Raw genomic sequence first — 22,781 nt, forward strand, 5'->3', positions numbered from 1 at the left:
AATTTTTGAAATACAGAGGAGTCTTCTAGACTAGGAGTGGTTGGGGTGGGGGTCTGTGTCAGGAGGAAGAAATAGCACTTGAGGAGGCCTGAGAGAGCTCAGAGGGTTTAGGAAATCAAGTTCTTTAGCATAAAGGAACATAATGGACATGGGATGAAATGCAGCTGACTGGATTACTAGAGACCAGGTCATAAGTGGTGGCTTTTGTGCCATGAGGTGTGAGAAGAAACCACGTACAAATTTGAGGCACTGTCAAGTGTATTTGAGTCTAATGTCTCAGGAAAACAGAATAACTTCAGGCATCAGAAGTAGAGTCTATGGAATTCACTTGTAGAATGTTAGTGTAAAGAAGGACTGCTATTTTTGCCGGGATAGTCTTGTTGAACAATTTCCAGGTATGATGTTAGGAAAATGATAACCATATAATAGGTCACTTGCTTTAAATTTTCCCTGAAGTGTAAGCTCACAATATGATGCCTACCTTACAAAGGATGAGGTTTCTCGGGGATAATAGGATTCCATTCAGCCTTTAAGCAGAGATTTCTTAAAACCGGCTTTCTCTCACTCTATTCTTGGACGTGATGTCTTGGTGATAGCAAGATAGGGAGGTCTAGTGGAAACCCTTATAGTGTCCGACATGTAACAGACTTTGTCGGAGATGAGCCTTTTTCTCAGCCCAGTGGTCGGCACAGTAAGAGCAGTATTAGTGGCAGACAGAGGGCTTCTCTTAGGCTGTTTCCATTTGTGGTTAGTTATAACTCAAGATGATGACTATGTTGTCATGCGTATTAATACAGTCTATGACTGCAGGTAGAAACAGGTTGGACCTGTGGATATGCAATATATTCATTGTGTTTAGTTAGTTAGTTAGGTTTTTTATAAACATGGACACCCTGGGGCCTAAGTTATAGAAACTTCTTTGTATCATTGGGCAACTCAAGGGCTACTTTTTGAAGTTTCCCCAACCTAGTTTGGCTGAATCTCCAGTTACTTTGACACATGTCAATATTTACAAATGAAATTGTTTTATACTTATTCTAAGATAATATGCCACTTTAACCTGACAATTCTTATCCTAGGTAATTATTTTGAGGAAATACTCAGATATGTGAATAAAATTTTATGTCCAAGGATGCTCACCAAAGCATTATTTATAACAAAATCTTGAAAGTAATCAAACAATGGGAGATTTTTTGAATATCTACTATATGTGATGAAATGTTACAGAGTAAAAAAAAAATCACATTTTGAAGATGGCTTAACATGAAAAAGGTTATAAAATCTGTATGTTGTTATAAAATTTGTATATACGTGGGAAGACTGGAAGGAGATGAGATACAGATGGTTTTTATTTATTTATTCCTTTTGAGGATTTAAACTTTTTTTTAATGATAACTCAACATTTATAATAAGAAAAAGCAAGACACTATTTTAAAATATACCAACTGGAATTTTTAAGATGTGTCTGCATTTAAGATGCCATATAACCAAAGAAAAGATAGGGTGATGCATGATGGCAAAAAAAGTGGGATTTGCTATGGTCAAACTATGCTGCTTTGGCACTAGCATCTTGTTAAGCACCAGAGGAGCATTTATTTAAGGCAGCATTTGACTAAGCTAATTCCGGACATTTCTCTCAACTCCTGTGCAGTCGGTTTTAAGTTGCAGGGGAGATTTCTGGCTGAGGCCAATTGAGGGAGTATACATAAACATGGGGTTTATTTTGTCAGGGATGTTCTTGAGAGACTCAATTCTCTACTGATCTTTTTTGTTCTTTGTGGCCATTTATTTACTTTTGAAAATACCCCTGTAGATCCTCACTTGAGTGAAAAGGAGATCTGTTCTCATGGCAGGGCTCAGTCGCTGATCAACAAGGCTCTAAGAATTGAGTACAAATTCGGTTACTGCTGTTTTTAACATTCTAGCAAGTTGGCTTCATTTCAATAAATGAATGATGTTACTTCAAATATTTTTATAAATTCCCACCCGTGTCTCATATTCTGTGCTTACCAAATTGTAGAAGGCATTTAATGTTTCTCCCCACCCTCCAGTTTTTTTCTTTTCTCTTTCTTTTTTTAGCTTGCCTTTAAATAAGGCTCATGATAATGAAAGTTCTTACCCATCACCCATTGGATTCTCCAGGAAACATGGGGGAAAATGACTAGAAAAGGTCTGAATTGATTGTACTCATCTCTTTAGTGAGTGCATGAGAAGAGAGGAGATTTACAGTTAAGGTCCTAAATCAGGTCTGGCTGTTAAAGTTTTTGTTGAGGATTTAGGGAGGCTAAAGCTAAAACTGAGTGTCATCTTGGAGGTTAATCCATCCGGCTCTGGAATGTGTGTCCTGCTGCCTGTGAAAGTGACATGGTGGAACAGCTGAGGGTGAGAGGCACTGAGTTTGCCTCTGTGCAGGGCCTCGGAGGTGGTTATAATGATGGCAATGCCAGGGTTCTGAGGAAAAGATGTTTATGCTCTGAGGCATGCATGCAGTGGAGACACAGGATATTCCATGGGCTAGGAGTGAAGGAGAGCAAGAGGAGGTGCCCCTGAGCAACCAGAAATGTCACTTGTCTATTTTGCAAAGCATTAAGCAAAACCCCTTTTTAAAGTTCAAGCTGACCACATGGACTGAAAAAAGTATGGCAGTGAGGGGGTCAAGAGTCTGAGAGGGTTTTCTTGTCCTTCTAAAAGTGAAAAGTGCTCAGTGGCACCAAGGAGAACCACGCTGAGATGGTGGCCAAGTCCATTGCCAGTGGAAATTACGAGAGGTGGCTCCTTTCCACCTGATGGTGGCTTGCCTCCAAACTCTGAATGGGGCCACTTTTATACTCCAGATCCTCATTTCTGTACCTAAGAACCAGAGCGAGTAGGCAAGCCAGGTAAGACACCCTTTATAAACATCTTGAATACCTTGCGAACAGCGATAAACTGGATACAAATTATTTAGTGAACAAGAACATTGATATCGGTCTTAGTCTCACCTGGGCTTGAATCCAGAGTCTCTCTTACTAGATTTGTGACCTCAGACAAATGGACTACTAATACTACCTACCTTAGAAGTTGCTACCTTAGGGTTGCTGTGCAGATTAAATGAGATAATATTAGTAAAGTGCTCAGCAAATTAGATGCAAATAGTAAGCACTCAACAGTAATTCTAATAAGAACAAGAATAAGGGTAATTATGATGAAAGTTTCATAGTAGTAGTAGAAGTAGTAGTTTTATTGCCAGTACTATAGGAGTTTATCCATCAATACTTGTCTTATTTCTCTGGAGATCCCAAAGTAAAGTGTTGGATTAATGTGCATTCATTCACCATATAGAAGGTGTTTATGATGCACAAAAAAGGTTCTATTGAACATGGTGTTGGAGACAGGATTGTATAAAATGTGTTTCTCCACTTAGATGCTTACAATCTGTTTGGACAGATAAAAAATGTAAATGCATATAGAAATTACCAGATGCTAAGGGACCAGTATGGCATAAACAAAGGCCGTGGGAATCTAAATGGTCCATTTTGGCCAATGTAATCAAGGAGGGTTTGGTGTCAGCCCTGAAGAATGGATTTTATTTCCTTTGAGTAGACAGAATTTCAAGTAGTGGGGGACAGAATGTTCAGAAGCTTGGAGGGGCGGGGGGGATTAGCAAACTTTCAGGGAATGATGAGGCATTTGACCAAAAGTTAAGTGAAGGGCAGTTTCAGAGTAAAAAATAAATTAGTCAGTTTCAACCGGGAATGTGGTCACTGAGGTTAGGCAAAGCCATAACTCCAGTAATCCGTTCAGATTGTTTCACAGCCAATTGATCCAATCAGATTCATGCATAGATAACCTAAATATAAAATGACCTTGGTAAGTACCATAAGAAAGACACCTTCAGACCTTGAATGCCTTAGGTGTATGGAAGAACAGGACATTAACTCCAAATGGGAGAATCTGGACAGTTTTATTGGAGGAAGAATAATTCTTAGCCAGACCTGGAAGGATGGAGGGACTTCTCTCTCTCTTGGAGAGAAAGGCACTATAGGCAAAAGGAATGACTGAACTAAAACTTGGAGGTTGGAGAGGATTCTTCTTTCCCAGTGAAGATGGGTCATACATATTATGTTTGTGGGCTCATAAAGTTATTCTGAGACCAAGACCAATATAGTTTCCTGCATGTCACTTGAATAAAATGGAGTATAGATGAGAAGGACTTCTCATGTGCGATTTTTTCATGTTCCAACAGAGATGTGTCTCTTATAGGGAAAATGGAGTGGGACCATGTGTCCCGGACAGTAGAAGGCTATCTATATCCTCAGTGCCTGGAGCTCATCATCTAAGGAACTAGGACAACAGCCCATTTGATCCATTGTCTCATGTCACTCACCCAGCCCCACCCCTGACCTCATTAGGAAGGGTTTATCTCCTATTAGAAGTGAACCAACTATTCAACACTAAGGATCTGTTCCCTTCCTCCTGGCCCCCATCTTTCTGACCAGGTTGTGGATGTCTCAATATGAAGTATGGAGGCATGATTTCTTTTTTCTTTTAGTTTTGTTTTTAATGTTTATTATTTTTGAGAGAGAGACACAGACAGAGAGCAAGCAGGGGAGGGACACAGAGAGAGGGAGACACAGAATCGGAAGCAGGCTCCAGGCTCTGAGCTGTCAGCACAGAGCCCAATGTGGGGCTTGAACTCACAGACTGCGGGATCATGACCTGAATTGAAGTCAGCTGCTTAATTGACTGCCACCCAGACGCCCCTCGGGAGGCATGATTTCTTAATCTGTGTTTCAGAAAAGGGGAGCAGAAGTTCAGCCTCTACTAAATATTTGTCATTTAAACCATGGTTTCTTTACTTTATTACTTTGCTGCCTATAAGAAAAAAAATCAGGAAAGAGAAAGAGCAAGTGTAGCACCTTCCAGATTTATTTGATGATGACTTTGTTGTCTAATGGTGACTTTATTTTGATGCATGTATGTGTGCATGTGTGTGTGTTTTCCTCCCATCCTCTTGAGCAAATACGTCTGATGAAGCGTTACTTGAGAAGGCAGCCTGTGTCAGGCAGGTCTACTGTTCTTTTTAAAGAATTGTGGTGTCTCAGCTTCTGAATTTCTTAGGAACCTGAACTAATGCTAGTTTACCACTAGATAACACACAGTGTAATGCCAGTGTCATATTACAATTAACAGCAATTCTGATGACTGTCATCACTTACTGTGAACAGAGGATCTCCACAAAAGTATGACACCGTTACGACTGCTAATTCAAAAGCATTGTGTGAACTATGACAGACCCTGGTGTGCCTTTTATGCTTATTCAAATGAATAAAGTCTAGCAACTTAAATAGAGTCGAAGGAGAAAAAGTTTTAACACATTTCTGTAGATGAGCCCAGGAAGGGTCAACCAGGGGAAAAAAGTTGTGTTAAGGAAAGTAATTAAACAGAGGCAGAGATTGAATATTAGTGCTTTTACAGAGTAAATGAGGATAAATTCTGTTAATTATATGACTTTTTCCAGTACTAATGTGATAATAAAGTACTCTAATTCTGCAGAGGCTTGTCACAATCCCAGCTGAAGCAGTGACCCTTCCACTAGGTGAGACCAAGAAGCAACTTACAAAGCTTTCTAGCAATAAGCAAGAAATCACAGTTAAATGGATTTTTTTTACACTCTACACAGTTAGTGTGGAAAACCACTACCCAACACTGTCATGAGACTGTTGGTGAATGGACTGTCTTACTCGAGGCATAGAGGGACTTATGCTTACTTTCATATTTAGTTTCTAAGGGAAGACATGTGAGCAATTCAAAGAGTATAAATAGCCCAGTGCAGGATTCTAGTACAACGATTAATAGCACCAAAAAAAGATTGTACTTGGAGTGTTGATGAAATTTTAGTCTTCAGGACTTTAATCTTACAAAAATTTACGGTGTCATGGATGAGTGGGAACTTGTATTAGGGCAACAGAGAAACAAAACTTGATTGTACAAAACATTATAATTATGGTGGGAAAACAGAGGAGAGAGTTTGGGGATATTTGGGAGAGTCAGGGTGGTGCCCCAGTGCATGGGATACTTGTACTGTGTCTTGACTGTTGAGTAGTTGTTTGGGTGAGAAGGATGGGAGAGGGAAGAGGAATTATGCAAGGAGAGAGCTGCAGCATGTGCAAAGAGGCAGAGTTGGCAAAGCAGAGACTGTGTGGAGGGGAAGGAGAAGTGGTCCAATGTAGCTGCAACATAAGCTGGGAGGCAGAGTGAGAGAAAGAAAGTCACAGATGTAGGTTTGGTCCAGATTATGAAGGAAAGGGGTGCTATAGAGGTGGAAGGAGGCTTTAATTTTTTTTTTTTAAATGGATAGGCATGTGCAAAGATTTTAGCACACAGTGTCTAAGGACTGAGACAAATTCAGTCCATATCAGTTGCACTATATCAGTTGGTGCATCTCCTGGTAGCACAGAGAACGTGGGCTCCTGGAGAGCTTTGTTCCAGCTCTCAGAGCACAGGCTGCCGAGGGAGACTGCATTCAAATCTTGTCTATACCTGCCGTGAACATTAAGTAACTTGGTGGGCAAGTTACTTAATTTCTCTGTGATTCAGCTGTTTTCTTACTTGGAGAATTGAGGCAGAGTTGGAGGGTGGATGGGTGGGCAGGGAATTGCAGGGTTCCTATGAGGATTAAAACGAAGTATGCACTAAGCACGGTACCTGGTACATACTAACTATTCAATAAACATTAGCTGTGCTTTTACTCATTACTTTTCTTCTAAAGCCTAACCACTTAGTAGAGTATTTAGTAAAAACTAGGTAAAAACTTAGTAAAAGCTAGGCTACTTTGGAGCCGTCTTTCCCTTAAAAGGAGTATTACCCATGATCAGAAGAAAATGACTCCTGAGTCATCTTGGTTAAGAATCATCACATTAGAGCTTGCATGCAAACTTGATCCCATGGTTCAAGGAAAAGTACATGAAATCGCCTATTTTCCCAGGCCATTGTTCCATTTGAGAAAAATTTATCATCATCATTATGTTTGTAAGGGAAGAGACTTCTTGGTTAAAATAAGACTCGAAATACCCTCTGGGTTCAGGGAAATGGATCTGGAAGTAGACTGGAATTCAAGAAGATGCAGTGTTGTCTCTCTACAACTCTTGGCCCTAGTTGGGGTGGGGGAGTTGTGTCAGGTTTTAGTCAGGGGGGTCTCTTCATTACCATGGCAACCGTCAGTAGCAGAGCCTAGAGTTTTCTCAGGAGGAGAACTTGGGGACCTCTCCTCCAGCCTTTCATACCCAGCTGCATCTTCTTCTAAGCCTAATTCTGTGCTTTGCTTTAATGGGAAACCAGTCCTTTATCACCATTTTATTTCTCTCTTCCATGTTGTGTGAGTCTTCCTTCCATACTTAAGGATCTAGCTTTGAGTCCACTGGGAAAGATGTTAAAGGCCAGGTGTATATGTTTTTGGCAGGGAGGTCCCATCATAGTGTCACTTTAACAGGTGGGCACTTAAATATTGCTGGGACAAGATTTTATTTTCATGTGTCACTCTACAAGGGGATCTACAAGGGGATCTTAGCTAGACGTGCTAAGGAGAAAGTCCTTTCACTTAGTCATTGTTAAAAGTTAGAAAAATCAGAAAATTGGTAATCCCATCCATTCACTTACTTGTTCATTCATTTAGCAAATATTTGACTGCCAGATGCCAAATACTCTAAGGTTCTAGGTAAAAGTGATGGGGAATGGAGGAGGCCCATTGAGGGAGGATGCAGGGAAGGCATCCCTGGGGAGATGATGTCAAAGGGAGACCTAAAAGATGAGAAAGAACTAAGGCCAGATCATTTTAGGTCCCAGAGTGGGAAGGAACTTGGCGTGTTTGTGGAAGTAAGAGGAAGTCCCCATGGCTGGAGTACTTAGGAATTGGAACAGAGGCTACTACTAATCAGCTGGATGACTTTGGCCATGCCACTTGATCTCTGTGAGGCTCAGTAGACTCATCTATCAAATGTGGGTGATTTTACCCACCCCTACCACGTCCTTCAAGGTTTTTTGAAGACTGATTGAATAAAAGTTAGAAAAAAAATATTTTTAAGTGAAGCATGGTTTTAAAATTGTAGCCTGTTTTTTTTTTTTAACTATTGATTTAGGGAAGATTATTACTAATAGAACTTAGCACAAGTTTGAATATATGTTTTTCATCCAAAGAGGTTTATTCCTGTAATACTGGAAGGCTGCTCTAATCACAGAGTTTAATTTCTAACTGGGTCCAACCATAAACAGTGAGCCCAATAATATAGTCTTGCTCTCTTTTATGGATGGTATCCTGACCTCAGATCTCAGTTCTGCCATTTATGGTTGGGCTCTTTTACCAACCTCACTGGCTTCAGTATATTTATCTATGAAATGGGGATATTATTAGGACTTAACTAATGGGGTTGTGGTAAGGATTCATTGGAATGATTCCTGTAAATGCCTGTGCCTGGCACATGCTAAGTGAAGTGGGGACTCTTTATGTGAAAATAGGAGTGATTCTTATGCCAGTGAGGCCTGAGCAGATTGAAGTGTCCTCTCACTAAAAGTAAGAAGGGATAAATTTGCTTATACTGGGTTGATGGTGTTTTCTTTCATAGAGAAAGTTCCAAATTGCTGACTTTTGAGGTCACAGACTCTTCAGAAGCTGGAGGAAGGCACCGAGTCAGGTGTTTTGTTTCCTACATGGTTAATTGGTTGTAAAATGCTACTAAAACTTACTGCTTCTGATTGAATTAAGTGCCCTGGGAAATCCAGCTGTGAACAGGAGGGCATGGGAGGTTTTTCCTGGGTCTCTCTATTTGCTGTCTGTGGACAGCGCATGCTGGTAAATATGCACTGCCTTCACTTTTGCTTCCGGCTGCAGGTACTTTTCTGAACCTTCCCTTCACCCAACCTGCCAGCTGCCAAAGGTCTGGGAGAAAATCAAGCTTGACCACATCTGGATTTCAGGTGACAAGGATTCTCAGCAATAATAAAACAAAAGAAAACAAGCCATTGTTTTAAAAGCAAGAACTACTTTTGTTTTCTTAATGAGAGGAGTCCCATTTAGCAGAGCCACAGGGGTTCTTCTTTCATTATAACTTTTTAAAACTCAAAATTGGGCACAAAGAAGGCCTACCCTAGCCTCCCAGACAAACGAGTTGCTGCTACTTCAGTTATTGTAGCTTAGAACAAGAGATGCAAACAGATGCAAATCTCTTAGATTTGTTTTGTCTGGCCCTTATATCGCCTGGAAGACTGGCACATTCCGCACTTAACAACCTATATTTCTAGCTTCTCTTGAGAGGGGAGGCTCTGGCAACACTGTCCTTATGTTCTCCATGGAGTCAGTTGACTGGAGGATAACTGAGGCTGTCCATTGTAGACAAGGGATTTACTCTTCCATTCATATAGTTTCTGGTACACTGTCTGTGGTTGTACATGCAGCTTAGTTCACACATTGATGTTACCTACTTGGAATATATTATATATTATATTGTATAGAATATATTATTATATGTATTATACCTACCAAGTATATTAATATATGTATAATATATATGATATATTAGATATAATATATTCCAAGCAGGTAACATCAATGTTTGAACTATATATATTATATATATATATATATAGTATATATATACTATATATTAGTGACTTAAGAAGAGGCCATAGGATATTGAAGTTGTATAGCCTGAAGTTACCAGGGCTTGACAGAATATAATATTCTCTTTCTTTTACACACTTTTTTGGGACCCTCCCTTCTGCTACCTTCTCAGCTTCATCATTGTGTCAGCATATCCATCTTTACACCTCCACCTTTTATGGAGACTGATGTTTGATGTTAGCTCCCTCTATCTTCTCTCCTGCCCACCTATCCCAGGGATAGGATCTCTATTAGATGGGACAAGGGATTATATTCTATTATGGATTCATCTCTTAGTACAGAGTTTCTAAGCAACCCTAGCTTTCTATTTTTCTAGGTTCAATTCTAGTAGACCAGGACCCAATGTTTTTTTAGCCACCCAAACAAGCCAGACCTGTTTGTGACTAGCCAGACCTGGATCATAAGCACCACTAGCCAGACCTGGATCTAGCCAGGTGACTAGCCAGACCTGGATCATAAGCACTACTCTTGTCTAAGCTTGGAATGAGTTTGTGCTGCTGAAATACAAGGACTCTTGGGTGATGGTGAGGAAGTCTTTCAAAAGGAGAATAGAGGACAGTTATCAAAATAGGGGGGAATGGATTCTGGGCAGTCAATTCCCAGACTCCTTCCACAACCTGTGAAAACCCTGGACCCATTCTACAGAAAAGTGTTACAAAAATTTGGATGCAATGTTGAGGTGTTCAAGAACTCCAGTGTATCATCCACTAGTCTCTAGGTTAAGAATATCTGGACTAGATCATCTGTAAGTTCTCATTCCATTCTAGTGTTCTTTGTTTTATTAAATTTTTGACCAATTTTCATGATAACAGCTTCTTTGGAGTTTTGTTTCCAGTGTTTCAGGTTTAAGCTGTTAGAGAGTGACATGTGGTAAGGGGAGCAAGAGGGTATGACCTGTGAGCTACAAAGCACCCTCAGAAAGACTAAATTGTGTCATTGTTCGTCTACAATATTGCTTTAGTTTCATTTTCCATCAGCATCCTTATGATATCATGATAAATAGTGCTTAATAAAGTGTCAGATTCTATTTTGCATTATGATTTTAAAATGATAAATTTCTTTTTATATTTTTATGGACTAGAACACACAGACTTATTGGATCATTATAATATAAACTGGAATAATTTGGAGCTCATAAGATTATTGTCAGTGCTCTGTAGGCATGATGCTCACTGGTCATTTTTATTTGGAGACTGATCCTGAGCTTTAAATCCAAATTAAGGAGTCACTTGTTTTTGTCTGAACTTGGCTTGTGTGACGTGTTGGAATGCAGTAATTTTTTTTTCCATGAGAGCCTTTGCTCAAATTAAATTTATTATCCCCAATGGTGTGTGAGCCGAGGATGGGATGCTGAGATTGGGCCGGGGAAAGTGTCCAGAAAAGTGAACAGACAAATGGAGTGGATTTTTAAAAGGATGATGATGATTTAAACAGGTTTCAAAAGAATTTTCATCTTTAGCAAGACTATGATTTTTCTCTTGGGACACAGCTTTTCAGCCGATGGCTTTTTTTCTTTTTTCTTTTTTCTTTTTTATATTTTTGGTAGAAAAGTGAGATTGTTTCTTTTCTTTGAAGCAAAAATTTGTCAAATAGCTGCTTACTCTGGCAACCAGAAACTCCTTTATTTTTCTGTGGCTTGTGCTGGAGATGAGGTGGAATGGGTGAGGAGAATTCAATTGTTCTTTTCATTGAGAGGTGATTTGACATAAGTTATTGTGATGAGTTTCAGTGACACATGATTAGATGTCTAGCTCTTCTCTGCAATTCACTATTACTGATGCATAACTCCATCATTGCATTTATTACATAGTATTAACATTACTGTTGATTTTTAAAAATAAATTAGGTATTAATTCTCAAGGTTCAATGTACATGAAAATTATTTGAGTATCTTACCCCCTAACTTACTCCCACCAAGGTGAGTTTCCCAGATAATTCTGATGCAGATGGCCCTGGGAAGTATACTTTGGTGAGCCTCCATAAAGGCAGGAACAGAGTTGTCTCTGTACTTGTGCTTAGCACATAGTGGGTGCTTAGTAAATACTTACTGAGTGAAAGATGGGCTGAATGAATAAATGGATGAGTTAAGGACGTACTCTGAACCAAGAAATAGCAAACCATCAAGAGCTTTAATCACTGGTTTTCAACAAAGTCATTAGAAGGTTATGTAAAATTTTGGAGGGAGAAGATACATTTCATATTATTAGTTACATGTCCTTTTGTACCTTTGGGTTATGCTTAAATGTTTTAAGAACAATGGCAAATTTAATTTAGAGATAATATTTTAAACTTTGATGTTGAGAATTGTTTTAAGTAGGAAATTGAGGACATTGATGGTGTGGAATCTTCCCAGTTGATAGTCTTTTATGAATTATGCATATGTGAAACTAATAAATGATCTACATTTTACAAAGTGTAAGATGGGTAGCTCTTAACTCTTCTTATTTGAATTAACTGGCAAATCTAGAGCAAAAAGGCTTTGGCAAAGACACTCATCATTTTTAGTTCTTAATTTATCCATCACAGTATGGGGGCAACGTTCCCTAGGTTCTATGCTGAGTGACATTTCAGTTTTTACAACAATAAAGTTGTTTATTTTTCTTAAAGTAATCCTACTTACAGAAAATTGAGAAAATATAGGGAAAAAGGAAAGAAGAACAAATAATCTTTGTGCTATAATTTAAAGTTACTGCCATTAATATTTACAGTCAATTTAAGTCAGATATGCATTTTCTGTTTTCTATTATGCAGCCATACTAGGTGCTGTGGAAAATAGAATGGCACTCTAAAAGTGTCTGCAGTGTTATGGAGAAGCACATGATTACTTAAGTACCTGGAATACAATACGTGAAGACCAATTGTGGCAAGAACTGTAACAGAATGTTGGAGGAAGTGGTTAATTCCAGCTGGGGTATTTGGGAAGGTTTCATGGGCTCAGGGCATTTAAGCTGCTTCTGTAAGGAAAAGTAGAATTATGGGAAGCTGAGATGGTATTGAAATTAGGGAAGGCATTTCAGGCCCAGGAATGCAGCCTATGGTGAAGGCAGGAAGGAAACTTTATGTTCAGGGCACAGGGTGTAACTCAATGTGACTGAAGCAAAGAATGTTGGAGGGCCAATGTGCCTGGAAAGGTAGAATGTGGACATCTGTGGGAACTTTGAAAGATTCCCTGATCCATGGCTATTCGACCTTCTTGGCAAATACTCAAATACCCTATTGTCATAAGAGTCAAGAAGTTTTCCTGGAAGTTTGATTTTAAGTGCTTTCCTTCTCTTTTATTTTTCTTTTGGAGGAAAACTTGAACCAAAGTAATTATGATCTTAATACAATTGGTATTAAAGGAGAATAATTGTACATGTTAGGCTTTTGAGGAATATTTGTTAGTTGAGTAAGTGAATGGTACTGAATGTTTATACTTCATAACATCTCGAAGAAAAAGTGAGTTGAGTGTCCAGAAAACCCATATGCTTCAGTTACTCTGGATTTGAACTTTTTGATCTCTCTCTGACATCTGTCACCTTCACAAGGGAAATTAATATCGAAACCTTTTGAGGACTCGGGAGGAAAAGTGAAATTCTAACATCAGATTCTAAATGAATCTGCCTTAAAATTTTAAACACAGGGGTGTTAAACAGAGGGGTATTAAAAGCCTTTGATTTTCAACCTGTGGCTTTCTGTCTGCAAAAAAGACATTCAAAGATAGTGACTAGTGGGACTGGTAGCTACATAATGTATGAATAAATCCTTGAAATGGTGTTCATTGACTCCTCCCAAGAGACCCAGATTATATTGGTTTCGCTTTGGCCATCATTCTCCAAATTTGGTTTGGCTCTATTACCAGACCCACCCACCGAGTAGGACTTCATTATGGTTAAAATCCATTTGAAATAGGCAAGAGTGGTCATGGGCAAAATTGAAACAAATTAAAATTTATAATTGGGAATATTCTAGTGACAATATCAGAAATTTTTATGTTGACTTTATCTGTAATTTTGAATGAATCTGAAAATGGTAGTAAGAGTATAGTCATAGTCAGTGATGTGTACTGCCATATAATATAATATATACATAACATACGAAGGACTGTAGTTTAGTGGATGTGGGCCTCAAACCCAAACTGCCTGCATTCAAATCCCAGCTGTACCACTTACTAGATAGGAAATCTTGGGCAAATTACCTAAGTATTTTATCTCAGTATCATTGATATGAGAATAGCGATAGTACTTCATAGGGTTGTTGTGAAGAGTAAATGAATTAATACATTTAAAGCACTCAGAACAGGGCCTCCACACCTCCACATGGTATAATCATGTATTGCTATAATCACTACTAAGTGGAGGCATTGAGGCTCCTCCTATCTCATTTTTTATGCTTGGCTTTCTGGAGCGGGACATTGTTATTGAAGCAACGTTGCTACTCGCATTTGCCTCTTTTCTGACCTGGAGAGGGAGTCTCACTAGTGACCCAGGATTCCAAGACCTGATGAATGTCTCAAGTCTTATCCCCTGGTCTGCAGGAGTTCTGTGCTGGGTGATTCCTTGAAGATCACGTTCCTTGTAATGAAAATGGTTTAAGACAGATATGTCTTCAGTCTGTCCTGAGCCCTGAGAAAGACAAACATACACTTGAGTTTGTTATCTACCTCATTCCTGCCAAGGGCCAGTGTTTGTACCTTAATGCACTTTTGGCGAGAAACACTTGGCACTTGAGTAATTTTTGTAAAAGAGGATCCCTGAAGATGAACACCTTCTCTACAACACACAAGCTTATAACTTGTTGGATGTGTCATACTTTCTCACTTAATTTCCAGTCAAACCTTGTAGTTGGCGTTAAACTGCAGCATCCTTGCTCTCGCTTCCCTTCTCTGTGTCATTTCTAAAAAGTTTCAATTTATTCTTTCCAGATTGGTCATTGGTTATTTGTCCTCCTCTTTCCCTTTTCACTGTCCTGATGCTTTTTCCTAGCTTTCAGACTTGACTTTTAGCATAGGAGATCTATGTGCAATGAATGCTTTTCTTAAAGCTATTTTTATTTATTTACTTATTTATTTTTTAAATGTTTATTTATTTTTGAGAAAGAGAGACAGAGAGAGAGAGAGAGAGAGAGAGAGAGAGAGAGAGAGAGAGAGAAACTGGGGGAGGGGCAGAGAGAGAAGGAGATACAGAATCAGAAGCAGGCTCCAGTCTCTGAGCTGTCAGCACAGAGCCCCACATGGCGCTCAACTCATGGACTGTGAGATCATGACCTGAGCTGAAGTCGAACACTCAACTGACTGAACCACCCAGGTGCCCCCTTAAAGCTATTTTTAAATTCTTTCATCTGCTGCTATTCTATACCAATACCTTACATTTATTTATTTATTTAGTTATTTAGTTATTTATTTATTTATAAATTCTTGCCACTAATTATGTCCTTTCATCAAGGCCAAACTCTGAGGTAACAAATGCTTCTCAAGTTGATCATGTTCATCCTTTCAGGCTGAGAATACTTTCCAGAAATGCCCAAGATCTGAGGGATCTTGGCCAAAGGAAAAAGTAAACTCCTTGAAGTCAGTAGCCAATAATACAGGCAGCCACATGCTCTCCCCCAGGGATCCCCAATATAGTGCCACAACTTGGTACCATTCCACCTTCCACTGTGGGGAGAGAGAAGAGAATTTGCTTCGTCTGCAAAGAATCCCCTCAGGGTTCTTGTTTCTTTCTTTCTTCCTTCCTTGCTCTCAAACAGAACTGCAGGGGTTTGAGTCAAGGCAGATATTCTCTCACTAGTGCATTTTAATATCAGAAAAGGAAAGGTGGTCAGCCTGGTGGTGAGAGACCTTTGCCCTTACACAGGTTTGGCCTCCTCAGCCCGCCCTTGTGGCATCCTTGGGATTTTGGCAGACTTATGGGTATCATATTTTCACATGGATGAACTGTACTCTACAACTTCTTCTGTGTACCAGGAACCCAGAAGTGTTGGCATTGAAAGTAGAGGTTTTTCTTTCTAGCTGTTTTGGCTCCTCTGTTTTCAAGGGAGACCTATTTTTCATGGCTGTGGCCATGGGAGTCTTGTTTACCTCTTCATGGATGATGACGATGGGACAGTGATGGCGTTTCTGAAACAGCCCCTGGCAACTTGAGAGGTCTGGGTAGGGATAGTTGCCTTCTGGTTAAACATTTTCAATTTGGAAGAATACTCATACTCCTGGAAAGTCTTCCTTGGGTATGTCTGGGCGGTAGATTTGATCATGGAGGCAGGCAGTTCTATACTTCGGTATCAAAGCAGAGATGATGGGGCAGTCTAAGGAAAGGACTTCTCCAAAAAGGCCCTTTGATTCGTGAGGCATTTCCCTCTGTACCCTCCAGTTAGCGTGTGTGCGAGCAACTTGAACTTCACACAGAAGGGGCCCCACAGTTGTTTCCACACAGCTGTTTCCTGCACTGGGGGAGAGTGAGTCTCCGTGTCCTGAATCTCTTTGGCAAGGATCATCTGCCACATAACCATCTGTGGGCATAAGTCAGAGGAACTTTTGGGGAGCCTTAAGACTGCAAATGGGGGTTTTATGTCTTAGTTTAGGTGTGCCTTGATGCTTTTCTTTTCCAGCCTAGACATTATGATAACAGCTGAAAACATCCAAACGTGATTTTTCAGAATTTGGGTGGAGGAGGTAAAAAGTCAACCTGCTCACCCTAGATCTATTGCGATGCTTTGCATAATATTTAATGATGTACAAGCTGTCGCCTAATGGTCGGTTTTACTGTGTGTGCCCTTCAGTTCTGACTAGCTGGAGTCCTCCATGATTTAAGCTGCTACCTCTCTCCTTTATGTGTCTTGGCCTTTGGGTAAAACTGCTCTAGTCATTATTGTCTCTCCTTGGTTTCTTCTTTTTTCTTTTTGTAGGTCATTCAATGAAATCTGTAGTTCTCGTCAGTTACATAGGTCTTTGCTTCTTTTCTTAACCTTAACATTCAAAGACAGAAGAATACTTTTTGTACCTGAAAATCTGAACATTCTTAGTGCTAGGCAGTGAGCTGTTGCCATAAATAAATGATGATGAAAATAATTATCTCTTTTTCTATGCCAGGTACTATTTAAACGTTTCACATACGTTACTCATTTTATTCTCAATAACCCTCTAAAGCAGGTTCTGTTATTTCCCACATTTTACAGATGAGAAATTTAAGGTACAGGGAAGTTAAGTAATTTCTCTAAAGTCACACAATTAATTAAACAGTAAAGTTAGGATTATGACAAAAGCCACACAGGGGTCCTGGAGAGAAGTACTGTTATTTTCATGTTTTCGTAAGGCCACTGCAGAAATTTACCCATGGGGATCTTATCTCCAACCCAAGTTCTTGTCCAAAATTCTCTACTGTTGTCTTTATTGTAGAATGTTCTCATTTCTATCCCTTGGGAGTCCTGGATTCTGTTTAGGTGAACAGATTTACTAAAAACCCACTGGGTTCTGAGTCTTGTGTCATGTTCTGGGTATACAGAGATGATTTTTATTATGTTGTTATTTTACATCCTCATATAGATGGATCAAAACATGTTGGCTACGTCAAAGAATTTTTCTTTTGGGGGAGCCTAGAGGTATCTTTGGTATCCAGTACTCTGCTAGTCACATAGAAGAATTCCCAATGTACTATCTATTGGTTGGTAAAATGTGACACAAGTAAATCATTGAATAAGCAATTTGGTTCTACAAATGTGTGTGTTCGGTTCAGTGAATGTTCAGTGATGAGCTAATGTTGTACATTAGCCTGACTGAGGAACCTAAATACAACTTTTAATAGGCTGTCACTTTTGGTTTTATGACCACCACTTTCCTAATTTTTAGTATTCTAAAAAGCTCAATGGCTCAACTGTTGAGCTCTTACTGGGTTGGCTTTTGAAAAGCTACATTATCTTGAAAAAAATCATACAACTAGAAGTCAGAACATGTGGGTTGTAGTTCCAGCTGTTGTAACTATTATAACTGTGTGGCTATTCTCATGTCTTCTGATCTCTCAATTTTTTCATATGTGCAATGAAACAGTTCAACTAAGTGATGGTTAAGGTCACTTAGAAAGTCTTGCAATTTATGGAAACAAACATATACCATAAGGAGTCTTTTGACCAATATAGGTTATGAGTTTAGTTTTGACTGTAGAAAATATCTTAATTTTGTTGAGTCTTAGTTTTCTTCCTTTTAAATAGGTTGATGATTCCTGGCATGCTTAATTTATAGGACTTCTATGAGGATTTAGTGAGATACTAGAGATGTAAGTGCTTTGAATCACATAATACACTGTATGAACATAAGATGATATTATTCCATATTGAAAGTTACCAGAAAGGTGTTGGGTTTTTTGCCCCACACTCTCCATCCTCCCCCCCCCCCAAAAAAAAGACTGGAGTTTGGTTCTGATTGGGCTGTTTCCTGGAGTTTCTGGAACTCCTTGGAACTCTACAGGGTCAATAGGGGCTTTGTCCTGTCTCTAGTTCATTTCCCACGGTTCGAATAAGGCTGTCACACTCTTTCTCCTGACAACACTTTATCAAACATATCTGCCACACAAAATGTGGTAATTCATGAGACAAAAGTGAGGTTTTGAGTTACAATAACCCCCGCTTTGTTAAAAGCCCCCTGAGAATCTGAGATCTTCTCCATAGGCCAGCAGACATGCATGCGTCCCCCGTTTACAAATGCCTTAAAAACAGCCTGATAAATCATCCCCAAAATGTGTGTGCTACATCTAACTCTGTCCCTCAGTGGGGATATTTTTAACTCCTACTTCTAAGTTCTCTCAGTTCCTTTAAGGAAGTGCGATCCGAAAGGGTCAGGCATTTGGCATGTACTTAGGGGAAACTTTGAAAGAATTCCTGAGGCTCCCCCTGGGGTAAAGCTGGCTTTCCCCAAAAGAACAGGCCCTTCAGAGCGTCTTTGCCACATAAGGGCTTGTGTGAGGCCCCAGGCACCCGTTGATGCCGTCTCTTCCCTGCGACAGATGGCCAAGCCTTCAATTTCAGCAAGCGATCCACTGTGGAGAGGGCGGGCAGGAGATTCTGGCAGCATGCCAGGTGACAGGGCAGCTTAGGGTAACAGGGATCCGGTGTGTGCCCGGCATAGCTTTTGTGCTAACGATGGGCTGCTGACAGGCACCTCGCCCCTGCTCATCGTTAAGGCAGAAGATCCCCTGCTCCCTTGATTCTGTTTCTCTCTGGCAGAGCTAGCGTCCTGTTTGCCTGCCTTTCAAAATCCATTTTGGCACCAGATGGCCCCCCTCATGGTGGCTAGCAGTTGTCTGACTTGAAGATGCCAGAGGGTGTGCTGACAGCTTCTTCTAACACAACCTGAATCTGGCTGTCGGTCTGGGCTCAAATGTCTAAAACACACACCCGCAGCAATATTATCAGCCCTGGGGAATCAGGGGTGGGGGCACTGGAGGGAGAATGGCGATGATGTCTCCCTCCACAATATTTATGCTACTGGTATGGAAATAATAATACCAATACTTATTCTTACTTGTACACTTATTGGCACAAATGCCATTGTGGTGCAATTACTGTTGATGGTATAATTAGCACTAATATCAGTACGTCACTACTTCTGTTATTACTAAAACTACTATAAGCATAATGGTTAAGGACACAGGCTCTGTCCAAATTTGAGTTCCAGACTCACAAACCTTACGGTAAGTTATTCAACTTCTCTGAACCTCAATGTGTTCATCCATAAAATGGGATTGATAGCAGAGGTTATTTAGGGGGATTGAATGGGAAAAATGTATTTGCAGTTCTCAGCACCTTGCTGAACATGTTAAGCACCTAATTCATGGGAGCCGTTATTATTACTGGCCCCATCACCATGCTTACCATGTGTCAGGCATTGTCACGGTTCATTTTTACAATTGCCTTATAAGGTAGGGACTGTCCTTATACCCAATTTATAGATAAGGAAAGTGTGGAGCAGAGAAGTTCACCTACTTATCCAAAATCACACAAGCAGTCAGTACCTGTCAAAGTTGGGATGTGAACCCCATTCTGGGTATTTCTAAAGGCTGTGGCTTTTCCTCTGTACCACACTGTTTTTCACTGTCAGTTTCGTGGCAATCAGTCCTCCCCTGAGGCTTGGCGTGGCTTTTAAATATGCCCTTCCAACCAGCTGTGCTTGAAAGAGGCAGCCAGTTTTTACCTTTCAGGTGCCTTTGGCTTAAACCCCAGCAAGATGGCCGACTCTCTCTCTCCCTGAGCTTCACCATTTCAGTTTCTGAAAGCCATGTGTGATCACAGGGCCACCCAGCTCTTGCCTTCTGAGAGCTCAGAGGAAAGGACAATTCCTTTCCTCTGGGGAAGGCACTAGGGGTTATGACCACTTCCTCAAACGTCTTTCTCTTTCCAAGTCTGCCCTATTGAAAGGGGACTTGAGTAGGACCAGCTGACTGCTGGCGGGAATGACTGTGCTGTTCTTTGTACTGGGGAAGGGGTGCCAGAGCCCAGTTCCATTTTACACGTTTGGGCTTCAGCGGTGTTCCACGAGTCATGTATCTTGTGTGAAGTGTTGATAAACTTTGGCCTCTATGGAGAGAACCTGGAAGTAGGGGCAAATGATTATTCAGAGGTTTCCTTTTATTGATGGGTGGTTGAATGGTGCACGATGTTGAAAGTGTCGTTTCAGGAAAGTGTTTGTATTTTAAAATGTTCTTTTAGGGGCGCCTGGGTGGCGCAGTCGGTTGAGCGTCCGACTTCAGCCAGGTCACGATCTTGCGGTCCGTGAGTTCGAGCCCCGCGTCGGGCTCTGGGCTGATGGCTCAGAGCCTGGAGCCAGCTTCCGATTCTGTGTCTCCCTCTCTCTCTGCCCCTCCCCCGTTCATGCTCTGTCTCTCTCTGTCCCCAAAATAAATAAACATTGAAAAAAAAAATTTAAAAAATAAAAAATAAAAAATAAAATGTTCTTTTAGTTGACAAAGTTATCGTTACTTTTCAGAGTTACTCCCACACCATATTCTTCTGTTGCCAGATTCTAAGAGACTGGGGAGGAGAGAGATTCTTCTAGGACCTCTCTCAGTTCAGTAGTCAGAAACCAGTTAAACCTCGTGTGACTTTGTGCTATGTTCTCCTTACTGAGGACCCCTGTGTTATTTGGTTAATAGACTTTGTGCTCAGAGCTAAATTCAGACTGAGGCATCATGGCTTGATAATTCTTCACAGACTGTGTGCATTGAGGTGGGAATTTTGTACTTCAGTGTGGGAAAAGGTGACTTGAAGTGGGAGAAAGGTAAAGAAAAGAACATGCTGGAAAAATTTAACTGACTGGCATTTTAATGCATTCTGGTGTTTTGGGGAAATATTTGGGCCTGAAATCTGTAGGCCTAAAAGTAAAAGGGAATGGAGAACTTAGGGTGGCTTTTAAAATGCTTCTTTCCCCAAACATGAGCAAATGAAGAACGTATAGATTGCCAGCATTAATCTCCTAATGGTACATCTTTGATACCTGCTGTCTTTGTGTAATGGACTTTAACAACTACAATGAAAGAAATAAGTGATAAGGTCGCCATCTAATTTATCATCCATAACAGGACACTTTTGAGAGTTAACGTGGGTACCATAATATTTACAGTAATATAGCTGGTGTAAACTGGGATTGTTCCTGGGAAATTGGGACTTTTGGTCACCCTAGCAAGTAAAACCCATGAATCTCACCCTAGAACCAACTCAGGGACCAAGGTGGCAGTGAGGTTCTGATTCATTCGCAAAATAGCTTTTGTCTATAGTAGGCAGTATAAGAAAAACATACAGGAAATACTTGAGAAGTCAAAGGACTTCAGTCAGTATGTGAATCTTATCTACTTCTCGTGGGTACTACTAATTAGACGATTTTATTTGGAGATGCTGAAATAAAAAGTGTTTACCATGTCCTCATATTCATCCAGCATACATTTTGCTGGTTCATCATCTGTTAATTTACGGGGCTTAAATTACATGTTGTTGGGGACCATGAGTAATTCTCAGGCAATTACACCCAATTGGAACCTACCTTAAATTACGGTGAAGACTTTCCCTCTGAGTAAAAATACTTCCTTGGGGGCTTAATTCTTTTGTGCGATCTGTTGGCAGCACTAAAAGTGTTTCTTTCACAGAACAAGTCCAGCTTGGATGCAAAACAAAGGCTAAAGTTTTAAACAAAATTGTGACTCTAACACCATTCTAAATATTTCAGAAAATCTGCGGAGAATAGAATGCACAACCCAGACGCAGCTTACTACTTTTTCTCCCCCCCCTTCTGTGTCAGGACTGAAATGCTAACCATGATAATTTGTTTCTCCACAGGTTCTTCTTGAAATTTTTCCTCAAATGTAACCAAAATTGCCTAAAGAATGCAGGAAATCCACGTGACATGCGGAGATTCCAGGTGGGTTTGTCTTGTCTTTCTTAAATTTCAATAATGGCATGAGTATCAGGAGAGGGTAAAAAAAAAAAAAAAGTCTTAGGCAGAAGAAGATATAGAGTCTAGTTATTTCCCCAGACGTAAAAAGCAGGTGAGGCTCCTGGTCCCCCAGGTCTCTGTGCTCTTGGAGTTGTTTTTATGAAGGAAGAATTGGGACCAAACCACCTGCGTTCACTGTTTGAGACAGTGATGTCCTTTGAGCCTAGTTTGGCTTCCTGAATGGACTCTTAGGCTTCAACTGCTTCAGGGTAAGTGAAGTACATAGAAATGATGCATTCTTTCTAAAGTTTTACAAGTAGAAAACTCTTAAATAAGATCTTTGTTCTGTTTTAGAATTATGCCCTCTTCTTCTTTCCTTTCTCTTTGTACTCCTCTTCCAATCCTGGAAATTGTCAGCAGTAAGTGTCTATTAAAAATGGACCCTTTGGGGCGCCTGGGTGGCTCAGTTGGTTGAGCAGCCGACTTCGGCTCAGGTCATGATCTCACGGTCCGTGAGTTCAAGCCCCGCGTCGGGCTCTGTGCTGACAGCTCAGAGCCTGGAGCCTGTTTCCAATTCTGTGTCTTCCTCTCTCTGACCCTCCCCCGTTCATGCTCTGTCTCTCTCTGTCTCAAAAATAAATAAACGTTAAAAAAAAATTAAAAAAAAATGGACCCTGATGCAGGTGGGCACATCTAGAGTGATATGGGTGACACTCAGTTGCGTGTTAGCAATGT

General features: G+C 40.3%; 1 protein-coding gene across 8 annotated transcripts in view; it reads left to right on the forward strand.

Moving 5' to 3' along the window:
* Window positions 1-22,781, forward strand: part of EBF1 (EBF transcription factor 1) — a 390,777-nt gene that overhangs the window by 225,560 nt on the left and 142,436 nt on the right. For all 8 annotated transcript variants that reach the window (XM_043597059.1, XM_043597070.1, XM_043597081.1 and 5 more), the window contains exon 7: window positions 21,950-22,031. In XM_043597059.1, coding sequence (XP_043452994.1) covers window positions 21,950-22,031 — 82 coding nt within the window. The remainder of the gene's footprint in view (window positions 1-21,949; window positions 22,032-22,781) is intronic.

Source organism: Prionailurus bengalensis, chromosome A1 (assembly GCF_016509475.1).
Source record: "Prionailurus bengalensis isolate Pbe53 chromosome A1, Fcat_Pben_1.1_paternal_pri, whole genome shotgun sequence".
Taxonomy (NCBI): Eukaryota; Metazoa; Chordata; class Mammalia; order Carnivora; family Felidae; genus Prionailurus; species Prionailurus bengalensis.